The sequence below is a fragment of the Leptidea sinapis genome, chromosome 9, assembly GCF_905404315.1.
Source record: "Leptidea sinapis chromosome 9, ilLepSina1.1, whole genome shotgun sequence".
Lineage (NCBI taxonomy): Eukaryota > Metazoa > Arthropoda > Insecta > Lepidoptera > Pieridae > Leptidea > Leptidea sinapis.
Genome location: NC_066273.1, coordinates 12742355 through 12766759, shown reverse-complemented (window position 1 = coordinate 12766759; position 24405 = coordinate 12742355). Strand labels below are relative to the sequence as shown.

At 39.3% G+C, this 24405-nt stretch overlaps 2 protein-coding genes across 3 annotated transcripts in view; both read right to left on the bottom strand.

The window, feature by feature from the left end:
- Positions 1–6529: 6529 nt before the first annotated feature.
- LOC126966152 (papilin-like) lies at positions 6530–16242 on the bottom strand. The gene is made up of 10 exons (XM_050810102.1): positions 16099–16242; positions 15391–15512; positions 14778–14966; positions 14141–14277; positions 12584–12731; positions 10699–11118; positions 9723–9878; positions 7765–7875; positions 6996–7092; positions 6530–6717 (listed from the first exon to the last, which is right to left on the bottom strand). The coding sequence occupies exons 2-10, from the start codon at positions 15416–15418 to the stop codon at positions 6684–6686; spliced, it is 1320 nt and encodes a 439-aa protein (XP_050666059.1). The 5' UTR covers positions 15419–15512; positions 16099–16242; the 3' UTR covers positions 6530–6683.
- A 20-nt stretch (positions 16243–16262) lies between these two features.
- LOC126966127 (papilin-like) overlaps positions 16263–24405 on the bottom strand; it is a 73954-nt gene continuing 65811 nt past the window's right edge. For both annotated transcript variants that reach the window (XM_050810054.1, XM_050810055.1), the window contains 5 exons: positions 23888–24011; positions 23112–23244; positions 21030–21207; positions 19695–19873; positions 16263–16438 (listed from right to left, as the gene is read on the bottom strand). In XM_050810054.1, the coding sequence (XP_050666011.1) occupies positions 16409–16438; positions 19695–19873; positions 21030–21207; positions 23112–23244; positions 23888–24011 (644 nt within the window). In that variant the 3' untranslated portion in view covers positions 16263–16408. The remainder of the gene's footprint in view (positions 16439–19694; positions 19874–21029; positions 21208–23111; positions 23245–23887; positions 24012–24405) is intronic.

Below are 24405 nucleotides of genomic sequence, written 5' to 3'. Positions count from 1 at the left end.
CATCCAATCTTTTCCTGCTGATTGTGCTATGTCATCAGCCCACCGTTTTATTGGTCTTCCTACATTTCGTTTTCCTGATGTTGGCCCCTTCCAACGTGTAATTTCTCTAGTCCACCTCCTGTCGGTATACCGTGCAATATGTCCAGCCCATTTCCATTTAAGTGCCAGGGCATGTGTGAGTGCATCGGTGATCTTGGTTTTCTGTCTTATCCTGGCGCTTCTTACTTTGTTTATCTTCCTTATTTTTAATAAGCTTCTTTCCATTGCTCTTTGATTACTCGTAATCATCTGCTTGACTTTTTCTGTAAAGGTCCACGTTTGACAGCTGTACAATAAGCATGGTAGGACACTAGTATCCATTACTACTTTTTTCATGTGAAGATTGAAGTTGCCTTTTAAGATTTCTTTTAATGACCAGAATCTATTCCACGATTTTAATACTCTTCTTGCTACTTCATCTTCGTTGTTAGAGTGATGGAAAGATACTCGTTTTCCTAAGTAAATGTAGTTATCGACATAGTTTATAATATTGTCTCTTACATTTATTGGCTTCTTCTGACTGTTGGTCATTATCTTAGTCTTATTTGCATTCATTTCTAAACCGATTTTTATACTTTGTTGGTCAAGTGTCTGTATCCTATCTTCTAAGTCTCTAGGTGTTATTGTGTTACATAATATAATAAAAATATAATAATGACACACTTTTACACAAATTATCTTGGCCCAAACTAGGCGCAGCCTGTACTATGGGTACAAGACAACGATATATTTAATACAATATACTTACTTAAACATACATAAATACTTAGAAACATCCATGACTTGGAAACAAACATTAACGGAGTTTAAATATTCGCACCTGCCGGGATTCGAACCCGGGACCTCTAGCTCAGTATGCAGGGTCACTAACCACTGGGCTATAGGGACGAACATTGATTGGAATAAGAACCAAAGAGCGATATTTGCGATCACCACTCTACAGCGCTAAATTTATTGATACACTTTCTAATCATCCACAAATTAGGTATTTAAATATCAACGGACATATTTTGTTTTATGAAATTCTACACATCAACCCACAACCGGGGTTGAAAACTATCTAGTTCTTTTTTTATGAAAATTATTGAAAAACCCATAAATTCTGACTGGCACTACAACTGCGTTCGTCACCTTGAGACAAGATGTAAAGTCTCATTTGCCCAGTAATGTAAACACAGTAATGATTACGCATTACTGCTTCACGGCAGAAATAGGCGCCGTTGTGGTACCCATAATCTAGCCGGCATCCTGTGCAAAGGAGCCTCCCACTGGTGAAGTTCTAGTTCTAATTCCAACATCAATAGGCTCATCAATATCCTTGCATTCTGAAATTCAAACAATGCCAATCTTTTATAGAGTAGGACAAACGAACGTTTGGGTCACCTGATGGCAAGTGATCACCTACAATGTTTTCTTGCAAAACCAGAGGAATCGCAGTTACAAAAAAGCGCGGTCGCGTCTATGGCGTCTTTTTTTTTTTTTTTTTTTTTTGTTGCGCCCAAGCAAGGGAATGGGCTACCCTCCGGGATAACGACGGGAGGGAGGTGGTGAATGCTCATGCATACCAACGCAGCCTAAGTCTGCGTTGGTTATGTGGGACTCACGTGAAACCTAGGTGCCTACCCACTAAACACCACCTGCAGTTGGCTTTGGGCAGGTGCCCTCTAAGCCTACATCGAAGGCGACCTTCTCATGGGGAGAGAGAGGCGCAAGCGGCACTCCCTATGGAGTATCCGCTGGGATATTGCACAGAGGGTGCTATCTAATTGGGACTAGTCACATCAGAAGGATGATCACAAAATAGAGGTGAGTGCGTCTGATTGTCCCCGGATGCCAAGAGGCGTTCCAGGTCAGACGAGAGTTTGTTAGGGGGATCGGAGAGGGCGTGTCTGGGCCTCCTGACTTGATGACGTGAAGGAGGGGAGGCGGTATAATCCGCTGCCTCCTTAATCAAGGGATTTGGGTGATTGTCTGAGGACTTAAAGAAAGTTTCAGACAAGCACTTAAGGTGTTGTTGGATGGTGGGGAGCTCTAAGTCCCGGTGAAGGTCTGCGTTTCTAACACACCAGTGGGCATTGACAGCCTTACGGCAGAAAATGGATTGAACTGTTTGTAATTTGTCTATAATATTGGGTTTCGCATGAGCGAAAACTGGAGCGGCGTAAGTCAAAACCGGTCGAATGCAAACCTTGAAGAGTGTTCGCTTGTTCCTAAAAGACATTTTACTGTGCCTACCTAACATACTGTTTAGGCGGTACAGATAGAAGCGGGCGGTTCCGGTCACCTTCTTGACGTGAGGCCTGAAGGTGAGTTGGGAGTCTAGGGTCACACCCAAGTACTTGGTTGTGGACCTGAAGGGGATAGGGGAGCCTAATAGATGAATGGGTCGATCCCGGCAGAAGCGTCTGCGCTTAAAATCAAAACGGACTGCGGAGCTTTTATCCGGGTTGACCTCAATACGCCATTTCCTAAACCAGTCACCTAGCTCATTAACTGAGCGTTGGAGCCTGGAGAGGACTGAAGAAATCTGCTGGGACTGGACGTAGAGAGCGGTATCGTCAGCGAAAAGAGAGAGTTGGACTCCATTTCTAGGGATGGGAATATCGTTGGTATACGATATGTATAGAAGTGGTGAGAGCACTGAGCCCTGTGGTACCCCAGCCGTGAGCAGGCGAGGGGAGGAGAGGACACCTTCGTGTCTGAAACGAAAGGTACGTTTGTGAAGATAAGAAGCTACTATGCGGACTAATCGGGATGGGAGGCCTAGAGCGTGGAGTTTATATATTAGGCCTTCGTGCCAGACTTTGTCAAAAGCCTTGGCGACGTCGAAGAAGACAGCGATTGTCTTCTTACGTTTGGGATAGAACCCGCTGTAGATGTACTCTACAATGCGGTGGACTTGCTGAGGACAAGAGTGTTTAGCACGAAAGCCGAATTGTTGGTTTATTATTAAGGGAGGGCCGTCCGTTGGAAAGAGATGCTTTCTCATACGGAACAGAATAACCCGTTCGAAGACTTTCCCCATTGCCTTGAGGAGGCTGATGGGGCGATGGTTGGAGGGGATATTGAGGGGTTTTCCTGGTTTAGGGATCCCTATAACTATGGCCTCTTTCCAAGCGGTTGGAAAGAAGCAGTGGTCGAGGCAGGCGTTGAAGAGGAGGACAAGAAAGAAGATCACCTGCTCGGGGAAGTGTTTGAGCGCCAGGTTGGAAATACCGTCGGCTCCTGGAGCTTTGCGAGGTTTTAATCCACGGATGATGGATTTAACCTCCTCTACAGAAGTTGAAATGGGATCGTCGGTGAGAGGCATTGAGTTCAGACGGCTGACCTCATTCTCCACCGACGCTACGTGGAGGGGTTCGAAAGAAGAAGTGCTGGGTGAGCATTGTGAAGCAATGCTTTCAGCAAAACACTCCGCTTTATCCCTGTCCTCGAAAGCTGTACTGCCGTCGGGGCGTATCAAAGGCGGAGTGTGGAGTATTGCGTCAGTACGAAGGGCTTTCGCCACTTTGTAATACGCCTGGTGTGAAGGGGATATGTTCTCCATGAGTGAATCCCAATTGGAATTCCTCAATTCGGAGAGACGTAACCTAACTTGGCTCTGGAGGAAGTTAGCGCGTGACCTATAGTTGGGCGTTGGGTACTTGGCGGCTCTTCTGAGAGCCGCATTCTTGGCTCTAATGAGGTTCATGACATCAAGCGGGAGCTTATGGCTGTTAACCTTAACCACCCGCTCGTTGTCATGGAGAGCGGACTGCACTGTTTGAGTAAGTGCTTTCACCGTGATGTCAATCTTATCCGTACTATCGAAATAGTTGGACGAGATTGCATACGGTGAATTGTGGGCATCAAAAGTTGATGCAAGAGACTCCCTATAACCCTCCCAGTTGGTGAGGGTTTTAGGGTGTATGGTGGTAGGAGTGGGGGCATGGGGCCCGAGCTTGAGGGAGACTGGACGATGGTCGGAGCCCAGGTCATCGAGTGGTTCAATCGCCCTTAAATTAAGAGCGACACCCTTGACCAAGGCGATGTCTAAAATATCGGGGGAGTGTGCTACGTTATCCGGGTAGTGCGTTGGAGAGGTGGGACTTAGGACGTCTAAGTCCATAGAACTAACTAGACGGCGGAGCTTGATGCCATTCCCGTTTGTGGTTAGGCACTTCCAGTCAGTGTGTTTGGAGTTGAAATCCCCAAACAAGATGACTGAGTCACCTAGAGAGAGGAGAGTCTCAAGGTCGCTCTGGAGAGGGATCTTGAGAGTAGGGAGGTAGATTGAGGCTATGATCAGAGACGGATGACCTGACATGCCCAACTGACAGACGGTTGCTTCCATGTTGGTAAGCACTGGAGTAGCGATTTGCGAGCAATGAAGGGATTTCTTGTAGTAAATGGCTGTGCCTCCGCCACGACGGTCGTCGGCTCTGCCATTGTGTACAAGAGAGTAGGAAGGGATCGATAATCCCTTTGAAGCGTCAGGTTTAAGGAATGTTTCTTGGATAAGCAATAGGTCGGTGTCCTTATTGCGAACAAATTCCTTAATCTCTGGGAGGTTGGTGCGCAGGCCGCGCGTATTGAATGAGACAAGTGATAAGCCCTGAGGCTTCTATCGCCCCATGTTCGATGATGAAGCGTTACGCGATTGGGACATTAGTACAAAGAATTCACCAGGTCTTGGTGCTCTATCATTGCAACCAGGCGCTCAGCGGGAGACCTGGCTGATTTAAATTTGTTGGCGAGAATGTTGAATTCTTTAATATCGAATTCTCCATTCTTCAAGAAACTCAGGGGGTTTTGCACTCCTGAGTCTGGTTTGGTAGGTGTTGCCCATCTGCGGCCACTCGGGGTGACTTGCACAGGGCGGGAATTGACATTGGATGTCTGGGAGATCGGGGCTGCTTGTCTCCAAGAAGTGGAGAGTAAAGGCCCGGTTGTCCTCTTCCTCAGTTGAGGGAAGTTCGTGCCAGTGGCCGGAGGTGGCCCTGGTTTAGAAGCCTGCTTCTTAGCAGGCTTCGATGTTGAGGGACGAGGGGCGCGGGGACATCCGCGGTAGTTCGCGGGATGTCCTTCCTGCCCACAAAGGACGCAAGCTGGAGGAGTCTCCGCATCGCGGGTGCGTTTGCACTCCTTGGTTGTGTGTGGCTCTAGGCACTTGACGCACCTAGGTGGGGCTGAGCAGTTTGCAGCTGCGTGGCCATAAAGCTGGCAGCGATGGCACTGCCCTGGGAAGCCCCTTCTGTGTGGAGCTTCAACACGGATGTTTGAGAGCCCACATACGATGAGCTCTCTCTTGAAAATTTCCCTCGACTCGGGGACATTGGTGAGGATGACCAGAGCTAGTGGGTATTTCCTGCCGGATCGGCTGTACATTTTGTGTACAGCCTCGGCCTTGAACCCTTGTTTGGTCAGGTCCTCAAGGATGATCTCACTGGGGAGTTCATATGGGACGCCACGTAGGATTGCTTTCACTTTGCGCTCTTCCGGGAGCGCATATGTGTGATAAGCGACACTCTTATGAGTGAGGAGGCGAGTGAGGACTCGGAAGTACTCCGTAGTCGGGACGACTACGCGGATGGCTTCACCCGTGTTTGTGGCACGGGTGTATTGCACCTTTTTGTCGGCGCAGAGCTGAGCAACATAAGTCCACTTTGCCTTGTCTCGTATGAAGATAGGCGGTGGGGGCTTATTAGCAGGGAGGACAGGCGTGCAGCGCGTGGCTGGCTTCATGGAAGAGGTGACAGAGACCTCGGGCAAGCTAATATCGAGAGACATTAGAGGGACAGGGGTTAGCGCGGAGAGTACGTTGTCCGACGTGGTGGCTGAGCGCTTGGACTGGCGCTTCTTCCTGGATTGAACCAGTTTGAAAGGTTCTCCAGAGGGACAACGGGAGGTGTTGACAACGGAGCCAGTGACGGTTCCGTTGTCAGAGTCCTCAGAGGAGGACTGGACTGGCCGTTTTCGGCCGCAGGAGGCGGAGTCGGAGAACTCCATGTCCTCGGACGCGGGTTTGTGAGCGGAGGGCTCATCGGGAGACGCGGGAGAGTCAGCAAGGGGCTGACTTGGAGTGTTGAAGACGGAGGTGACGGTATCGACTAGCGACTGGTCGAATTTGGCATTTGCGGCTTTAACCAAAGCCGCAATCTGGACTGCGAGGGCGTTGAGATGGTCCGCTGATGGAGCCATACTGACGAAGCCTCCCCGCCGGGGGCAGGGAGCAACGGGGGTTGGAAGAGGCGCGGCTATCCCTACTGGATATAGCCGCGAACCGTCACCCTTGGGAAAGCCCAAGTGCAATGGGATCGGGTCGTCCGGTTTCTCTCAGGTCAGGAGGCCTGAGAAACGCACCGGGTCAACGTTAGCCGAGTTAGTTATCACCGTTAGGTATCCTTCAGCTCAACCGCGATGGCACGCAACTCACTTACTACAACAAAAATTGCTGTAAGCAAGCTGCGGGCCGGAACGAATTCGACGTAACCAGTCGAACTTGGCGTAGTATACGTACTCGTACCACACGTAGCGGAGCTGCGTAGCGTAGCACTGGGCGTAGCGTGGCGGCGTAGCGGAGCGTGAGCACAGGCGCGTGAAGTAGTCTGCTCGGCGCGGGGGCCGAGACGAGAATCGTCTATGGCGTCACACATCATACTTTCTCACTCACACGACGTGCACAACGAACAGTAGATACTAAATAACACAAAATCATTATTGAGACCAATGGGAATAGGCCATTGTAGGCGAGCAGTATTATTTTTTTTTCTGTCTGTATTGTTTTATTCATAGATTCATTTTAAATGAAAATGTAGACGAAGTATAATCACTTGGGTGAAATCTATGAATTATGTTGAAATGGATGCTATTTAACTAGTACACGGAGGAAATTATTAACTACTCACTCGCGTCCATTAAAAAAGGTTTCATCAACATTGACCGCAATCTCTTCAATATTACTAATTAATACTCACTTAGAATAATATTTGTGACGACAGTAATTGCTGCGGATGATGAGGTGACAATCCGCGAAGTACGGGTTATCCACACACGTTGGTGGTATGTAGATACCTGAAACATTAACATCGAGTTAGTTTTGTCACAAGAAAGGGTTATCGGTATGTTCTTACTAGCGAAACATTATGTCTATGATTAAAAATACGTTTCAAATATATGATTACCAGTCATTGATGACAATAAACAAATTAGACTAACAATCACGCTCAAAACTCTGCCTACGCGTCTATTAGACAGAGTTGTCGACCGCGCTTTGAATACATCGCCACGCGTTGTCGTATTTCAGGTACGTGCCCCTTTAATTAACACCACATTCCCACCACAAAGTAAGGTGTTAACTTGAATGAATGTTTGATTGCTATCTGTATTAGTTAATGTATACGTTTTTGACGAACTTTTAGCAGGTGATTGGGAGTCATATGTTTATAGAACATCAATGTTTCCATTATATCAAACTCAATTACGCATAAGTACTTTGCACAGCGCACGATTACAGGTAATTGTTACATTATTTTAATTTTTTGGCGTAAATTGCTAACTGTAACCTAATCCGTGCCCTTCTTAAGCCAAGTTTAATTACAATCGTATTACTAGTTTTTGAATACAACGTCTCATAAAACAAAATGGGTGAATAATACTTAAATACACAATCTTAATTTAAAAAAATACCATACCCTAGTACTCTCGGTATACCACTACCGTAGCCCCGCTCAATGTCATAATTACCTTTGACAGTGACGTTGATGACAGATGAATGTGACGTGTATTCGTTTGCCGCCTCGCAGCTGTACTCGCCGCTGTCATTCGACTGTGCCCGGAATATTGTCAAACGTGTCTCTGTAATTCAGTATTACCATCTCAGATTACTATTTTTATATTTTATACTAAGCACTTTTGAATCTGAATATTATGGTGAAAACATTTTCAGTAAAATAAAGTTTATGAAAATTCAATGAATTTTCCAAAATACGGTGATTATACAACGCGTAGTGGCAAATGATATGAAAATGACTCACTCTATTGATATCAATATCCCGATATCAAAATCTTAAACTATATTATTACACAGTCATACCCAAAGACCATGGGAAACTTTGACATTTTTGTGTCCTTAGTGTGATTGTTATCATTTAATGGGAAGTGGTGAGTCAACCACCCATGGACATCCACAACACCATGGGTGACCAAGAGATGCGTCGCCAGCCTTTAAGTTGGGAGCATGCTTTTAGATTTATTTGTATTTGGTGAGTATTGCATGATATGTAGATTAGGATTATTTTATTATTGTTTGCTGAGTTCTCGTAACAGGTTTCGTCATGCTCGCTTAAATGTCACTGCTTGTGGCGGCGACATGGGACGGGTCGTCCCCCTTCAAAATGGTTGAAGGAGGCGATGGCTGGCTCATGCGTCATGCTCGTGAACGGGCGCTGCTTGTGGTGGCAGGATGAACCAGTTGCCGGAGACTCGGTTTCAGATTCTTACAAGTTATGTGTGTATATAAATGCATGGATATATACATATTTATTTATTTATAAGCGCTTATAAAATGCTCACAGAATACCTTTATTTATGGTGTATGTGGATGATGCAGCTACTGTACTCAATGTATTAATTTACATTTACTTTTTGACTTACTCGTGTAAGACATTGACTATTTGACGTTTGAGTGTGTTTGTTGCATCATTTTACATATTCTATTGTAATTGAAATGATTTGTAAATCGATGTAAATGTATATCTTGATATAAAAGAGTGGCAATGAGTTTCTTGCTACCTCTTCTCAATTCGCTCAACCCTTTACGAAGTAGCGGTAGATGCAATAAGAAAAATATTTTTTTTAACATTCATAAGTGTCATTTCTGTGACCTACGTGAATAAACTGATTTTGATTTGATTTGATTGAAGGTCCGTACGCCTAAATAAACTAATTAATCTATCACTATTTTGTAGTTGTGATTATGTACATATTAATTCGTAATGAAGAGAACGAATTCAATGAGACTTCTTATATTATATAACACGTCACGTTGAACAAACACTGCTCGTTGTTTTTTAAGATATTTCAGTTCGATCTTGCATTAAGATGGTCAGCTTTAATTTGCATTTCTAGATTTTTAAAGAAAGTAATTTCAACTGCATAATTGGACGTATGTCCAGAAAAACTTACCAAACCACAATCATGTCGATATTAAGTTAAGAACACAAAACTGGTTATGAGATTCATATTAACGGGCTGACAAAAAATAGCAGCCCTACTGTCTCTCTAACATGACATAATGACTTAGTAGCCCAACCCACATGTATGGTTACACTTAACATTTACAAAACTTTAAATACAAATTCTTAAAATGTGATGTTTGTGGCTTGGAACGTTTTTCAGGAACTACGTCCAATTTAACAATACAAGAAGGTTATCAGCATAACTTTAGTCTTAGATCATACTTTGGCAGCTGTGAAAACGTCGAAAAAATTGTGTTTAAAATTAACCTCCATTTTGAGCAATGCACGCACACTAACACAAAGTGTCAAACAAATCGCGAGTGTAACACGTCGCTTGTCAAGCACACTAAACATATATTCCTGGCCTGTTTATGTCGGTTGTCTAACAGCAAGAGACTCTTTCTAGAGGTATAAATTATCTAAGACTTTAGTATGGAATTGTGTATCGGAGTTAATCCAACAGACCTGTGATTTGTATCCTGTCTGTGGCTGTGAGCTGCATCCTGTCTTTGGTCCATTGCACACGCGGCTCAGGGTAGCCATCTACGTCACATGCTAATCTGATCTCCGAGCCGGCCACCACTTGAGTTCGCTCTGCGTTGATACGGGTTGTCACGGGCACTGCGGAATTTTACATCTGTTTAATTTCCTGGTATACTCAATGTTAACTTATAAATACACAATATATGCACATACGTTAAACAAATGCAAAGCTAAACGTTGGAAAGTGGCAGGTACCTACATATGTTTGGAAAAATGCAGGCCGGAAAACCCGACGCAAAAAAATTAAGTTTACTCCTCCTAGGCAATAGCCTAGGATCAATTTTGAATGAATTGAGCAACAGCTCGGGAATATAACTTAGCTAGAGCTATTTTGCCGAAAGTGTTTTTCTACGCCTGCATTGTAAAAAGTAATACAAAAGGTACAAATTCCGGAGACTGAGAGGATCTTAATGACTCATCAATAATAATTATTATTTAGTAAAACCGCTGACTATGGTAGAATATTGGGAACAAAACTATCAAAACATTATTTCTACATCCCGAAATGTTTTCCTAACTCCTTTCCTTTCTTAAACCATTTTAATAGCACTAGTATTTTAATTAAGTACCTTTTTTAATTCGTTTGAAAAACTGTTGGCATTCTAGGCATTGCGTATAATACCGGATTACACATATTGCAGGTGACAAAAAACATTTAAAAATGACAAAATGTACCAAGCTGTTCAGATACGTACCTGTCCCAATAGTGTTAATGTACTTTTGTTGTTTTATTCGATGATTATATTATTGGTACGTAGTAATGTCTTATTTATAATAAGGAACTTTATTTGTTTAGATACACATATATATGTATAAATACCACTAACCGCTTAGAGTCACATGCAGAAGAATTATTCATGCAAGGTGCATCATGCATAAGCAATAGGCTGGTCCTTACCGGCGTAGAGTGGAACCTGGTTTTCTGGTGCTGGTGTGGTAGATGCCTGGGTTTGTATCTGTGGGGTCGTAACCGGGACTTCAAGTTGGGTTACATGTTTAGGTATCTCCACAGATCCGTCGGGTCGGCTCGCTTGAACCACAAAAGGCCATATCGCCGACGAGCCTATTCCGTTATATGCGTGACAAGCATACTCTCCGATAGTCTCTTCGTTCAGTTTCCTGATTAGTAAGACGTTGTCTCTAGCTTCATACAGTGAGCTGCTGTAGGGCACCATAGGCCCGTTCAGACCCCGGTACCAGTAGATAGTCGGTGTTGGGTAACCGTACACGAGACATCGGATTCTGAGGGGTTGGCCAAGGTCTCCGAAGATCTCCTCGTTGGGTATGTTAGCGACACCAGCCGGTCCTTCCACAGGATCTAGCCATGCGAATAATTTAACTACTGAATGAGATCGAGGTAGTGCTGCTACACTGAGGTGGTACTTCAGCTATCAAATTTCAAAATAAAACTAGACAGATTTAAATAAGATATATCTCAGACATATCTTTTTTAAATCGTATACAGCAGATCCAACGCCACCATCCAATAAACCATGAGCAGCAATCCTCAAACTCAAAGGTTAATAAACTATTAATCATATTAGTCATTCCATTAGTGCTTATTAAGAGCTTTGACAAGAGATTATCTATGAAGTAAACATAAATATCAACTTTTGCATAATATCTTTACATTGAAGTAAAGAGAAATTTTAGAGTAAGGGAATTTCCAAACTAGATCTTAGAAATTTTCTGCATAATCTATATTCAAACAATAAACGAAATAAATAATAATATATTTTATGTATTATTTACATGATTCTATGAAATAAATGAATCAGTTGAAAGTACAAAACCAAAAATTAAAATAAGTATTATTATTTCCAAATTATACAGTTGAGACAAAAGGGTCCCCACTTAATTTTAATATAAAAATACGTAAAAGGACATTAAAATCTTACTTTGCTATCGAAATAAATGAATCAATTAATCAGCTGAAAGTACAAAACAAGATAGATATCTATATGCTAACCTCAAAAGTATGATTTTAAAATAAGTATAATTATTATTATTTCCATATCATACCATTGAGACTAAAGGGTCCCACTTAATTTTAATAAAACTTAAAAGTACATTAAAATCTTACTGTGTAATCGAAATAAATGAATCAATGAATCAGCTGAAAGTACAAAACAAAATAGATATATGAAAACTTTAAAAGTATGATTTTAAAATAAGTTTTTTATTATTATTTTGGAATAATACCGTTAGGAGCAAAGGGTATTGAGTAAATATATTTAAACGTTCTTTGAAATCTGAAGAACGTTATCTAAATTACACTAGTAAATGTCGATATCACGCCCATTAGGAGTACTGAACTCTGCGATACAACATAATATTTGCTATCATCAATAATGAACTGTTCCCTAGATAATTTAAACACATGCTTGTGATTCACGGTGATACTGGAGTTAAATCACTGATACTTTCATAAAACAATACATTTTAAATTAATCGGACGAAATATGTCTCTAGCCGCTTTAGAATCACTTTTTTAGAGACGGTGTGTTAACTGCTAATATCTTTATCATTAAAATGACGTATGGTCTGCAAAAAAATTGTCAATAAGTTATAAATTAGATAAACAGTTTAATTCGTTGGTAAATGTAGTATTGTTTTGATGAAATTGGAAAAATGCTTCGGAAATTAAGGAGTGCTTAAAGAAAATTAGATAAAGAACTAATACTACAAGTAACAAGTGATAATAAAATGGCATTTGGGTAAATCATATCTGCGGTTATTTTATCTAATTCCCTGTTCATTTCCATGCGTTCTCGTACACTTACCATCAACATGCAACGTTACTTCCTGCGTGGCACTCCCCAATTCGTTATTCGCGATACAAATATAGACTCCAGAGTCGTTACGATACAGAGATACTATTTCTAACGCTCCATCTGATAACAGACGATATCTTCGGACGTCACCGTTGATCTATAAGAAAAATATAATATTCATAAAACTAGATAATAACTAATACTAAGCGAGATTATAAAGATAATAAATTCCCGCTTAAATCTTCTCTTTTAAAATTTATGTATGTATTAAATAAATTTTATGAGCATTTTTCATGAGCTAATCAAATAACTATTTATTTACCTATTTGAACTCCAATATATCAGATTATTAAAAATAATTTTATTTATTACATTAAAAATAAGTATTTATATATTATTATTGTTAAAATTAAATTTAAAAAACCATATTTAGGCTAATTTCAAGATACCTTTTTTTAATTACTTAGGTATTGTATCCAGTATTCTTTTAGGTTGTGTGGAAGAGATCAGACCGCTCATTGAGTATCTATGACTGACTATAAATTATCTTAAGATCATTTTATAACTTTTATTTTAAAGACTTACCCCCTCATTCATAATGGTCCGCTAACTGTAACTGCTAAGGAGTGTTTTTTCTCATTCTGACTTAGGTCAATAGAAGAAGACAGAGTGAGAATTAGCAATGCTTTAAGTTAGCAGACTATTATGAATAAGCAATATGCAATACAGTGTCTATCTATCAAATGAAATAATAAATTGTTATGAACCAAATATGATATTCAAAAGGTGGCAGGTCCGACTTGGATGAGGAAAGCAAGAGATTTTCTTTGTGGAGAACTCTTGGGGAGGCCTATGCTGGAAAGCAAGACAATCTAGAAACCAGTGTCTAATACTAATATATAATAAACTAATGATATTTATTAAACAAATTAAAACAGAAGATATAAGATAAGAAATGTAACTGTAATTATAAAGGGTTACCTCGTAAGGACCTAGATCCTTTATGATAAGAAAAAGAATGAGAATTTGTGTCCAAAACAGAAGCGGACATGTCGAACATGAACTGTAAAAACAATCAATAAATATTTACCTACTATTTACGTGGTTTTGTTTCATTCTTTAGAACTAACTAATAATTTTATTACAATGCCCGGGGAGGCTATCATCTAAGTTTTTTGTAATGAAAACTACTATTTGTTATACCTTTTTGGATAGCTGATAAAATGGAGATGTTTGTAAGCTCATCTGCAAATAGACTTCCATAGATTTTTTTTAAGTATCCCTTAAAGAAAAACACATCTTAGGTTTTTTTTGTTTGATTTTTCACTATTCTCTATCTCTATCTTTCACGAATCATTTTATTCTGCAACTGTATTTTTTTTAATTGAAATAAATAGAGCAATGCATCTTCTAAAATAAAACGTATAAACAAACATACCAGAGGCTCAGATTCCAAAAAAAAGATACAACAAAAGGCAAAAAACATTATCATTATTATTATGCAAATATCTTTGAATCGTATAGATTTAAAGCTATGGACAAAAAACTATAAGTTTAAATACTAACCGTTATTTCGTTTCGTCGCCAGGTGATCAAAGGCGGAGGGTTCCCGTGGAATAGACATCTGAGGGTCGCAACTCCTCCTTCACTTGCGCGTACTTCCGGTTCTCTTTCCTCACTAGGTTGAGGAGCTTGCGGTACACCTGCAAACACGCAACGTTAACAAAAATATATAGTTTGAGTTTCTTGCTACTTCTTCTCATTAGCTCAACTATATAATTTGAGTTTTTTGCTACTTCTTCTCATTAGCTCAACCCTTTAAGAAGTAGCGGTAGTAGACTTATTACTTATTTCGGATCGAAAGTTTAACAGTAGGGGGCTCCTTTGCACAGGATGACGGCTAGATTATGGGTACCATAACGGCACCTATTTCTGCCGTGAAGCAGTAATGTGTAAACATTATTGTGTTTCGGTCTAAAGTTCACCGTAGCTAGTAAATTTGCTGGACAAATGAGACTTAACATCTTAACGTCTCAAGGGGGACGAGCGCAATTTTAGTGCCGCACACAATTTTTGAGGTTTCTTTTTAAATTTGGAGTGGTACTGCATTGTAATGGGCAGGGCATATCAATTACCATCAGCTGAACGTCCTTTTTTATATGAAAATGTGGGGATGATATCACTTCACTCATATCGAGAGTACCTGGATTGTAAATGTTTGTGGGTGCTGATGTTGTAGCAGGAGTTGGCTCCATACAGAGCTGACTACAGCCTCGCACGCAACATTTTCCGACACCGAGACAGTCCGCATCGTCATTGCACTCGCGTCGACAGTTTCTCTCCGTTAAAGCTCGCAGTAGATTCAGGGGTGGACATTCGCCTGGCTTGTTCACTGAAATTAAAGTTAGAAACACATATTTTCAATTCAAGAAGTGGAGGTCGTCATCTAAATCGTGTGCTTCGTGTTTTTCTGCAAACTTTACTCAAAGCAAGTAGCTGTTCATAGACCAATCTGGATCAACAATTTGAGCAGCTCAAATGGTTCGAGCTGCTACAGGGGTGCGCCATACTAGAGACGACAGCTATCTTCCGTACGTGGCCGGACCTGCACTTTGTGGAGCGCTAGAATGTGGCTTGAAGTGAAGAAGATTGCCGTGCTCCAATTCATTTCACAATATGGTTCTTTTTTGGGAATATATCCAAATTATATTGGCTGGTTATGAATTCATGACCTTTTTGTATTGCAAGTGAAGACGAGCAGCGGTGGCCATATATTATCACCATCATATAAAACAATAATGGGGTAATAAACTTACCGGTTCTACAGTCAGCCGTGTACTGCATCTCATCTGTCACCGATACCTTGTACCTTGTGGCTACACAACGTTCCCCGGGTGCACAGTTCTTGTTAGCGCAAGGGTGCTTCAAGCAGGTACACCTGTTTACAATATATATCATATTGTTATCAAATAACATCAAATTTACTATTTTTAAACTCAAAAGCTTCAACCATTATCATTTTAGTAAAATGGTTTTACACAGAGTCCAAAAATTAGCCCAGGTAATAATTCCTGAGCTGTGTAAATTTGTATGCTTTTTGCCTTGAGGAGAAATAGGCCTCTCCAGAAAATAAGCAAGGATTCGAGTCAGTTAGGCTTGATACAAAAAAAGCCGATAATTCATATTGATATTTTCTATTTTATATGAAGCCCGTTAGCATTCTGGAATGATATTAGTAGTGGAATGCTCTCAGAAAACATTACATTCATTCATATTTTCTTTCACGTTAGAACCAGATAGACACTGTACAGCTACTCAATTAATTGACGACCTATCTATTATATTCTGATAAATAAGTCAGATCGCATCAGCCATGATCGCTTTTGTGTATGACTGTGACTGAACGAACTCTTGCAAAAACAAAAGGCGAATAATGGGACTAAAGATAACAATTATTTTCCGTACTTAGAAGACGCATGGTTAGAAGTCCAAACTTCCGTGAAGACACTCTGTGGCAATCTCACCTGGTGCAGCCGTCATCGCTGACGTACTTGGAGATGCCGTACTGGCACTTGGTAGTGTCACACTCTTTCTGTAGCGTCGCGCAGTCTACTTCTACTTGCACGCAGGTGCAGCGTTCGCAGCCGCTCGGCGTGCGTGTCCGCTGCACGCTGTACTCGCAGTGCAGCGCCGCGCACTCCTCCTGGTACGTGCTGCAGTCCTGGTCCACCTCCACACAGCTGCACTGCTCACAGCCGCCCAGGGTGCGCGTGCGCTGGACGCCGTTCTCGCACGCGATCGTCGCGCACTCCTCCACGTACTCGGAACAATCGTCTACATCATCTGGCGCCACTTCATTGGTATCTGTTACGTAATCAAGTACGTCATCATTAATAAGTGTGCAAGTTTTTTTAACCACAGACATAACAACACTAACAGATTCAAATTTAGAAAAAAATGCCAACAATTAATTTACAAAGTGCAGTTATAGCTTATCTTATTACCTTTAAACGAGCAATTCTTGTATACATTATTTGAATCTCGAAACGGCTCCAACGATTTTAATGAAGTTTAGTATACAGGGGGCTTCAGGGGCGATAAATCTATCTAGCAAGATTTCAATTTTAAAAAATTTAGTTTTATCCGTGTTTTAATAAAAATATTAGAATACAAAGGTAAATTTCGCTGGCGATCCACGGTTTGAGTCAAGATGTCTCCAGTCCAATTATTTTTTCCCTTTTCTTTTTCAAGTTCCTTATTTTATGGAAACTATTATTGGGAGCCATTATACTAGTATAAGTATATTTTCTACACTGCCTTAGTAATGAAACCAACTTTGTGCAAATATTTTTATTGTATTGGAGGTGTTTCGGAACAAAGATAAAAGTCAAATCAATAACACAGTATCGATACATAAATTGAAAAATATGGCTCTTTCTGACATCAAGCTAAATACTTATTACTAATAAAATGTTAACCTAAAGGTACTCTTAATTTTTTATTTAAATAACCAAAAATATTGTTCATATGTCATCAGTATGAATGTCATAACTAAATATAATTTCCAAAAAATACGATTTACCAAATCAAACAAATATATATGTATATTAAATAAATATAAATGTAACGTAAAAATAATAATATAAATAGTAATAAAATAAATATAACGTAAAAATAGTAATAAAATAAATGAACGATTATTCCAAGATATAGAGAGTCGTTTTAGTAGTTTCTACTCGCACTGTATCGGTATAGTATTTGTAATACAACAACTCGATATTTTAGTCATTGGCATTATATGTAAACCAATAATTTCTTATTGATGACAAATATTCCTCAAATTTGTACACGATTTTTGAAATTAACAACATGAATCTACTTAACCAAAATAATTAAAATTGCAACAATTTGTGCTTTGTATTACCACATAGGGATAGATACTTACATATTACGAATTAATTTATTACAACATATAATTTATGGTGTCATCCATCAAGTTTTTAATCAAACCAGGCGTATTTTTATACGTTCGTTTTCATTATTTCTCGGTACCATAATAAAGTCGCGTCGTGCCGCAAGTTGGCTCATGCAGTGTGGGTAAGCCCTTAGTGTGAAAGAGAAGACCAAGCAAAGCGTGCGAGCGGTGCGATCGATAGCGCAAGCTTATCATCGTACTGTCAGCTCTACATTCCTCAAACATAACATGGACAAAATTTTACAACAGTGCTATTTTACGCACACACACTAATGCTGGCCAATTAAGTAATCCGAATGGCGTTTCGTGGGAGCGCCGGTCATAGAAAGTGCCTAAAGATTAGATGTTTGTACGGGACAAACTTTACTACTCTGCTCACACTTCATAACTGTTTTTTATGTGTAAAGATTTTTGGTCATCTTTTCACATTATGTACAGTGTCTGATTAAATTTCGGTCCAATAAAAAAATTTATCTACATGTACCTACCAGATAGTAAAATTATACCGAGAATACAAAATTGAAGTGAATCCATCTATGTCTATAAAATAACAGATGTATTAAATTTCATTTTATTTATTTAGAGAATCATCAGTGCCAAAAGGACATCTGCAGCTCCGACTAAAAATCGTGAGTAAAAACCACACAGATCAGGGTTCCGTTCTCGGCCATTTCCTCGCCGAAAAATTAAAGAATCGAAAAGAAATTTCGGAAACTAAATGGGAAGTAAATATTCTGTGTCATTCTGTTCATTTTTTTTTCGGATTTGTATTTGCGTTTTTGATTGGAGCTTTTTTTGGAGTACTCAAGAACTAACAAAAAGAAAAATATCAAAAAAAATAAAATATATAAAAAAAAAATATATATATGTATAAAAAAAAAAGCAAAATAGAGAGTCACATAAAATGATAGCACATATTATTGATCTTATTTGAAATAATTTTTATCTAGGGTTAAAAACCGAGGAGCATAGTGTCCATTTGTATTAAAAAATGGCCACTAATAAAGAGAATGTAAATACTACGTAATAAGCGGCGGGACTGCCTAAATAAAAACGTTTAAAGTTTATTTTAGTGTGAAACGTGCAGTTATTTGACATAAGTTTGAAATAGTAAATTACAATATTATGGCGACGAAGTATAATCCTGCTAAGTTTTAAAGTACAGTAACAGTCGCCTAAACCGAAGTGGACTTCGGTTATCTCCATTTTTTCATGAATAAAGCCGTCATCTGTCAATCTCTCAAGGACTACACGTTTCATACAATCTCTTTTTTCAGGTTGGTCACTAATATTTCCTCGTTACTAATTCAATAGACCAGCGCTGCCTATGCCATGTAGAACACAAGAGCTGTCAGTTGGCTCAGCAATGTAATACCGAGTGGCGCCGGCAACTTGCAGCGCCCGCTACACTCCTGGTACGAGTGGAAGTTGTTGTCATTGCCCCCGCAGCCCAAGAACACGAAGGGCAGGCACTCGCCGTGACTCTCGCTGTAGTGCCAACGCCTAGATCCAGTGCCGGAAGCGCACTCTTCGCCGATCGACACAGGAAGCAGGCACTCCATTTCTACCCCCGTCACCAAATTTGTTACATTAACTGGGTGGGTGTAGATTGTAGCGTGGAGTTGGATCTAACTCCTTGATCGTGCTACAAAATCTAACTTACAATATTTTAGCTGGATTGAATGTAGTTTTTGTATTCTTACGTAAGCATCATTGTTACAGTAAAATAAAATTAATTTCAATGCTACTATGCGGAGGCTTATGAAAGTACCAAGTTTATGCTAATCTACTAGGTATTTTTATATATACAACGTTATTTTTATAATAGTAGATCTATTAAATTTCGGAAATACATTTATGTACCAAATATATTCGTTGATGCTTTTATGGAAACATATTACTTTGCTTATGCATTTACTTTTGAGATGATAGTGCCACTTCTTGGTCTAAATTAATAGTAAATTTTGATGTGATTTGATTTATGATATGTATAAGTGTAAATTTGAGTATGCAGCGAACCATACTATTACTTAATTTAATAATAATTTATCTTTTCTCAATGCCAAAAAATTCGTTCTAAATATGTTACGCAAAAATGAAAGTTAGTGAGTGAGGATTACTTTGTTTATGTAAATAAAAACTTACTGGGATTATTAAAACCACAAACTTCTTCACATTCAGATTCAGTGGAGAAGCGATTGGGTCCACCTTGGTCCTAGCCTCCGTACGTGAAAAGTAGGCAGCGGCGAGATATGATATCCCAGTAGAACTTGGGGATAATGTAGAGGCAGGGGCCTGGGCCTCCATCTCATGGCTGCAAACATCTAGATGTCGTAAACAAAACCAAAATAAATCTCAGACAAAATAATTAGCGTATATAAATGAAAAAATTGTCCATTTTCCTCACTACTAGGATTATACAGCGTGGTGCTAAATTGGTGATTTTAAATGAACACATGGGTAAAACTATCCAAATCGGGAAGTGCCCTTGGGTACTAGCTCTTTCATATACACCAATATCGAAAGTGGCGTACGGCACACCACGCCCTGAATAAGTTCTGACCATCATTTTGTTTATAAGATAGTTTATTTTGCATGGTCTTATAGTTGTTTCAATAGAATTCTTATACATTCTCTCATATCATCATTATTTATAAGCAATCTATTAATACACGTAAAATAATACGCATTGAGAGGCTGCTCCAGACATATTGAAATGCAAGTTCGATTAGCGAGTAGCATTAAATAAAATGGAGTGTCTAAAAATAAAATGGGGACTCTAAAACTAAAATGGGGATTCTTATAAAGAAATAGGGATTCTAAAATATAAAATGGGGACTCTAAAACTAAAATGGGGATTCTTATAAAGAAATAGGGATTCTAAAATATAAAATGGGGACTCTAAAACTAAAATGGGGATTCTTGTAAAGAAATAGGGATTCTAAAATATAAAATGGGGACTCTAAAACTAAAATGGGGATTCTTGTAAAGAAATAGGGATTCTAAAATATAAAATGGGGACTCTAAAACTAAAATGGGGATTCTTATAAAGAAATAGGGATTTTAAAATATAAAATGGGGACTCTAAAACTAAAATGGGGATTCTTATATAGAAATAGGGATTCTAAAATATAAAATGGGGACTCTAAAACTAAAATGGGGATTCTTATAAAGAAATAGGGATTCTAAAATATAAAATGGGGACCCTAAAATTAAAATGGGGATTCTTGTAAAGAAATAGGGATTCTAAAATATAAAATGGGGACTCTAAAACTAAAATGGGGGTTCTTATAAAGAAATAGGGATTCTAAAATATAAAATAGGGATTCTAAAATATAAAATGGGGACACTATAACTAAAATGGGGATGATTTCTTATCTTGCAAATAAAGATGATTTGATTTGATTTGAAAATATAAATAGGGATTCATAAAGTATCATAGTCAGCTCAAACTTGGAAACAACATGATTCGTTCCTTACCCAGTCCTCTGAATGCTCCACACTGTCTCTCACACTCCTCTTCGGTGTTATACGCGTTAATATTGGGACAGTTGCCAATGATTCCCTCCACACACCGCTGCTCGCTGGAGTCGTAGTAGAATGCTGTGACGTTTACACCGCACGCTTCAAGAGATGATGGTGTTTGGCACTCAGAGTCCTATGAACGTATTTAATTTTGTAATTTTTTTTTTTTGTTATAACGTAATCTGCTATCGATAGCTTATACTATAAGCAGGTGAATGGGAGGGAGATGTGCAGAGGCCCTATTTCCTGTGAGGAAAATGCGAGAGTCAATGTGAGAAAAATAAAAGGGACAAAGAGATCTCAAAATCCTTTCTGGGACCTGTTTTTCCATTTTCTATTACTATTTGTCTAGGTCAAAAATTTGGGATCTTTTAAGTCGTTTTAGCTGGTTTTGCCTTTATACCTTTTATGCCTTTGGAATGAGGATCATGAGCTCCTCGTCTCAAAGCTTCTTTGGGTGGACTTCTAAACGAGATTTATATTTTTCTCGAGTTGCCGCGATTTCTCTTTTGACGAGAGGAATTGTACATTGTACAAAGCGCAGGTGCGCCGGTCCGGCCACATATGGAGTATTGCTGTCATCTCTCTGGTCTGGCGCACCCCAGTATCAGCTCGATCCATTTGACCGCGTGTAATGTAAAGCAGCAGGAATTGTCGGGGACCCACTGCTCTGTGAACGGCTGGATTACTTGGCGTTGCGTAGAGACATCATTTACTTTTATCAATTGCGTAGAGACATCATTTACTTTTATCACGGGTAGTGTTCCGAAGAGCTTTTTCACGTGATTTCTGCCGCCGAATATCCACCTTTGCGTCATTAGTTAGGATATCATCTCCGCCTTCTGGATGTGTGGCGGTCCTCCACAGTGCGGTTTTCAAGGAACTTTCTTCCACGTACTACAGAACGGTGGAATCAACTGCCTTGTGCGGTGTTTCCGGGACGATACGACATGGGTACACATTTCTTACAGGCCGGCAACGCTCCTGTGATTCCTCTGGTGTTGCAAGAGAATCGGAGCGGTGACCCGTACGATCGTTTGTCCTCCTTTTCCATAAAAAAGAGGAATCTTTGCGTACTTTTCGACCTCATGGTTGGTTATGAACCATGGTGCTTTTATGATGCTTTTCAGGATTGCGTGTTCAGATCATGTAATAAATAAAATAAAATTCGTACATGAATTTCGGTTATCAAGAGATTATTTAACAATACATCACATCATAAATTAAAAAAAAAAAACATCAAAAACTAATTTTTTTTAATTTTTTACAATAAAATTTATAATTTAAATAGCTTGTAATAAAGAAGGTATTTAATACAACCAATGAAAATATTATTATACCGTATAATTTAGTTAAAAATAACACTTAGTTAAAATCATAAAATTATTTTTATTTTATAATTTGTATATAAATTGAAATTATATATTATAATTCGTCGTTGTTGTTCAGTCGACATATGAGTTACAAAAGCCTTGGTAGCTGAAGTATGGTACAAATGGTCTATTTGACAAGCTAACGTCACGGTGTCGAATTTGCGTGACGATGTGCGCGCGCATCTTAAAAATCATCCTGATAATATTATTTCCCTAACGCGCACTGACCTCTAGTATTTACCGCTGGACTGGCGGCTGTCAAAGTTTTTTTGTGCCTGTTTGTAATTCGCCATCTTGACGCCGTTGGGCATATAGCGAGAGTCTGCGTTACTAAAACTAGTGATGACAACCTCAGCAACAAACATCGATACGAAAATTATTTACAAAAAAATTGTGTACTTTATTAGTGAAGTATAAATACCATGGAAAACGGCGGAAATTAATTCAAAATGCATTAATACTTCAGAGTACTATAAGCTTCTCTCACAGCAATTTGTAATATACGTCAAAATTTGTTCTCTGGACGCTCGCGAGTAGCGTTTGAAATAGGCACAAAAAATTTGCTGTCAATCATATTTAACAGCCTGTCCAGTGGTATTTATACAGGTCAGTGCCTAACGCGCCTAAAGTACAATTTCAAAACTATTGAAATGATTCTTCTTACCCTCCGGCTATCTGGGACATATGCAGTAGAAAGAGTTGTGTCTACAACAGGAGCTCTGGTTGTTGGGACAGGCCTTCTAGTTGTAACCGCACTGGCAGAACACTGAATCTCGCATTCATCTTTTGTAGCAAATCTGAAATTAAACAATTAAACATGAAAAGCTGTGGACTTACTTTTTTGCAGACAAGCTCAACGTGATGGTCGGTTATTATTACCAGATATTAGATCACCACGTAAACGACAAGCCATCGATCTTATTATACATACTTAGGTTATTATTACTGTACACGCTTCTTGAATCTTTCCTCTTTAATCATCCTTAAATGAAACAAATCTTATAACTATATATATACAATAGTATGATTACATTAAATTAAAACTATTCTTAAGTGTATCAGGCATCATTTCCGCGGCGGTGAATTTGTATTTCACGCCATCTAGGAGCATTTTATCAAACTCTTAGGCAATTATGAAATGATATCATGGAACGTACGCGTATACAAATAATTCTGTAATGATGAAGTAATGTTTTCATTTACGAAAAGATGGCGCTGTTTAAGTAATCTGTTTCCATTATAAATTATTAATGCTTGATTAAACTGAGCTAATTATTATAAGAGCTAGTTCGGTGATCTCCGGCTAGCTGAATTAAGTGATCTTTCAATGTAACTAAAATATTTTGATTCGGTTATTTAGGCTATTTATCCTGAGGATGTTTGCTCCATTCCCAGTCCGTGGTATAATTAAGAAATTCATTTATATTATAATGGCTGCACCTATTATCATTCCCATGACAGCCGGTGTAGGTAAACTCTTCGCACTCTTTAGTTCTTGCGTTAAAGTACCAGGAGTCGTAGCTCTCCAAACAATTGCCAGGTTCTGGCTCCTGCCGACAAGGATCTGAAACAAAGTAACGAACTCAAATTTATTTTCTGTGTTGAACGTAGTTAAGTACTCAAACCACACTCTGGTCAAAATAGAGTTATGTATGCCATCGCACTCCTGAAGGTCGTGTCTGTCATGTAGTTAAACCCCTATTTTTAAAATGTACACGAAAAACTGTTTTTTTTTTTGGATATTCATATAGGAAATTTATATTGAAGATTATTTAGACCTAAAACTTCAAATGCGTATAACTCAAGAGTGCAAGTCCTTTGTGGGGCGATGTATATGCTTTTACAACAGGATCCCAGAAAATGTCCAAAACAAAAGTATTACGTTATTCAAAAGAATTGTTAAAAAACGTTTGTGTGGTAAAGGTTACTATAACATAAATGACTTTCTTAATGATACC

Coding starts and splice junctions, on each gene's coding strand:
- LOC126966152 (XM_050810102.1), bottom strand. CDS start 15,418: ATGCAGTACACGGCTGACTGTAGAACCG. Junction 14,278..14,777: donor CACAAACATTTACAATCCAG/GTACTCTCGATA, acceptor GCGTGTTTGCAG/GTGTACCGCAAGCTCCTCAA. Junction 9,879..10,698: donor CCAGGTTCCACTCTACGCCG/GTAAGGACCAGC, acceptor AAAATTCCGCAG/TGCCCGTGACAACCCGTATC.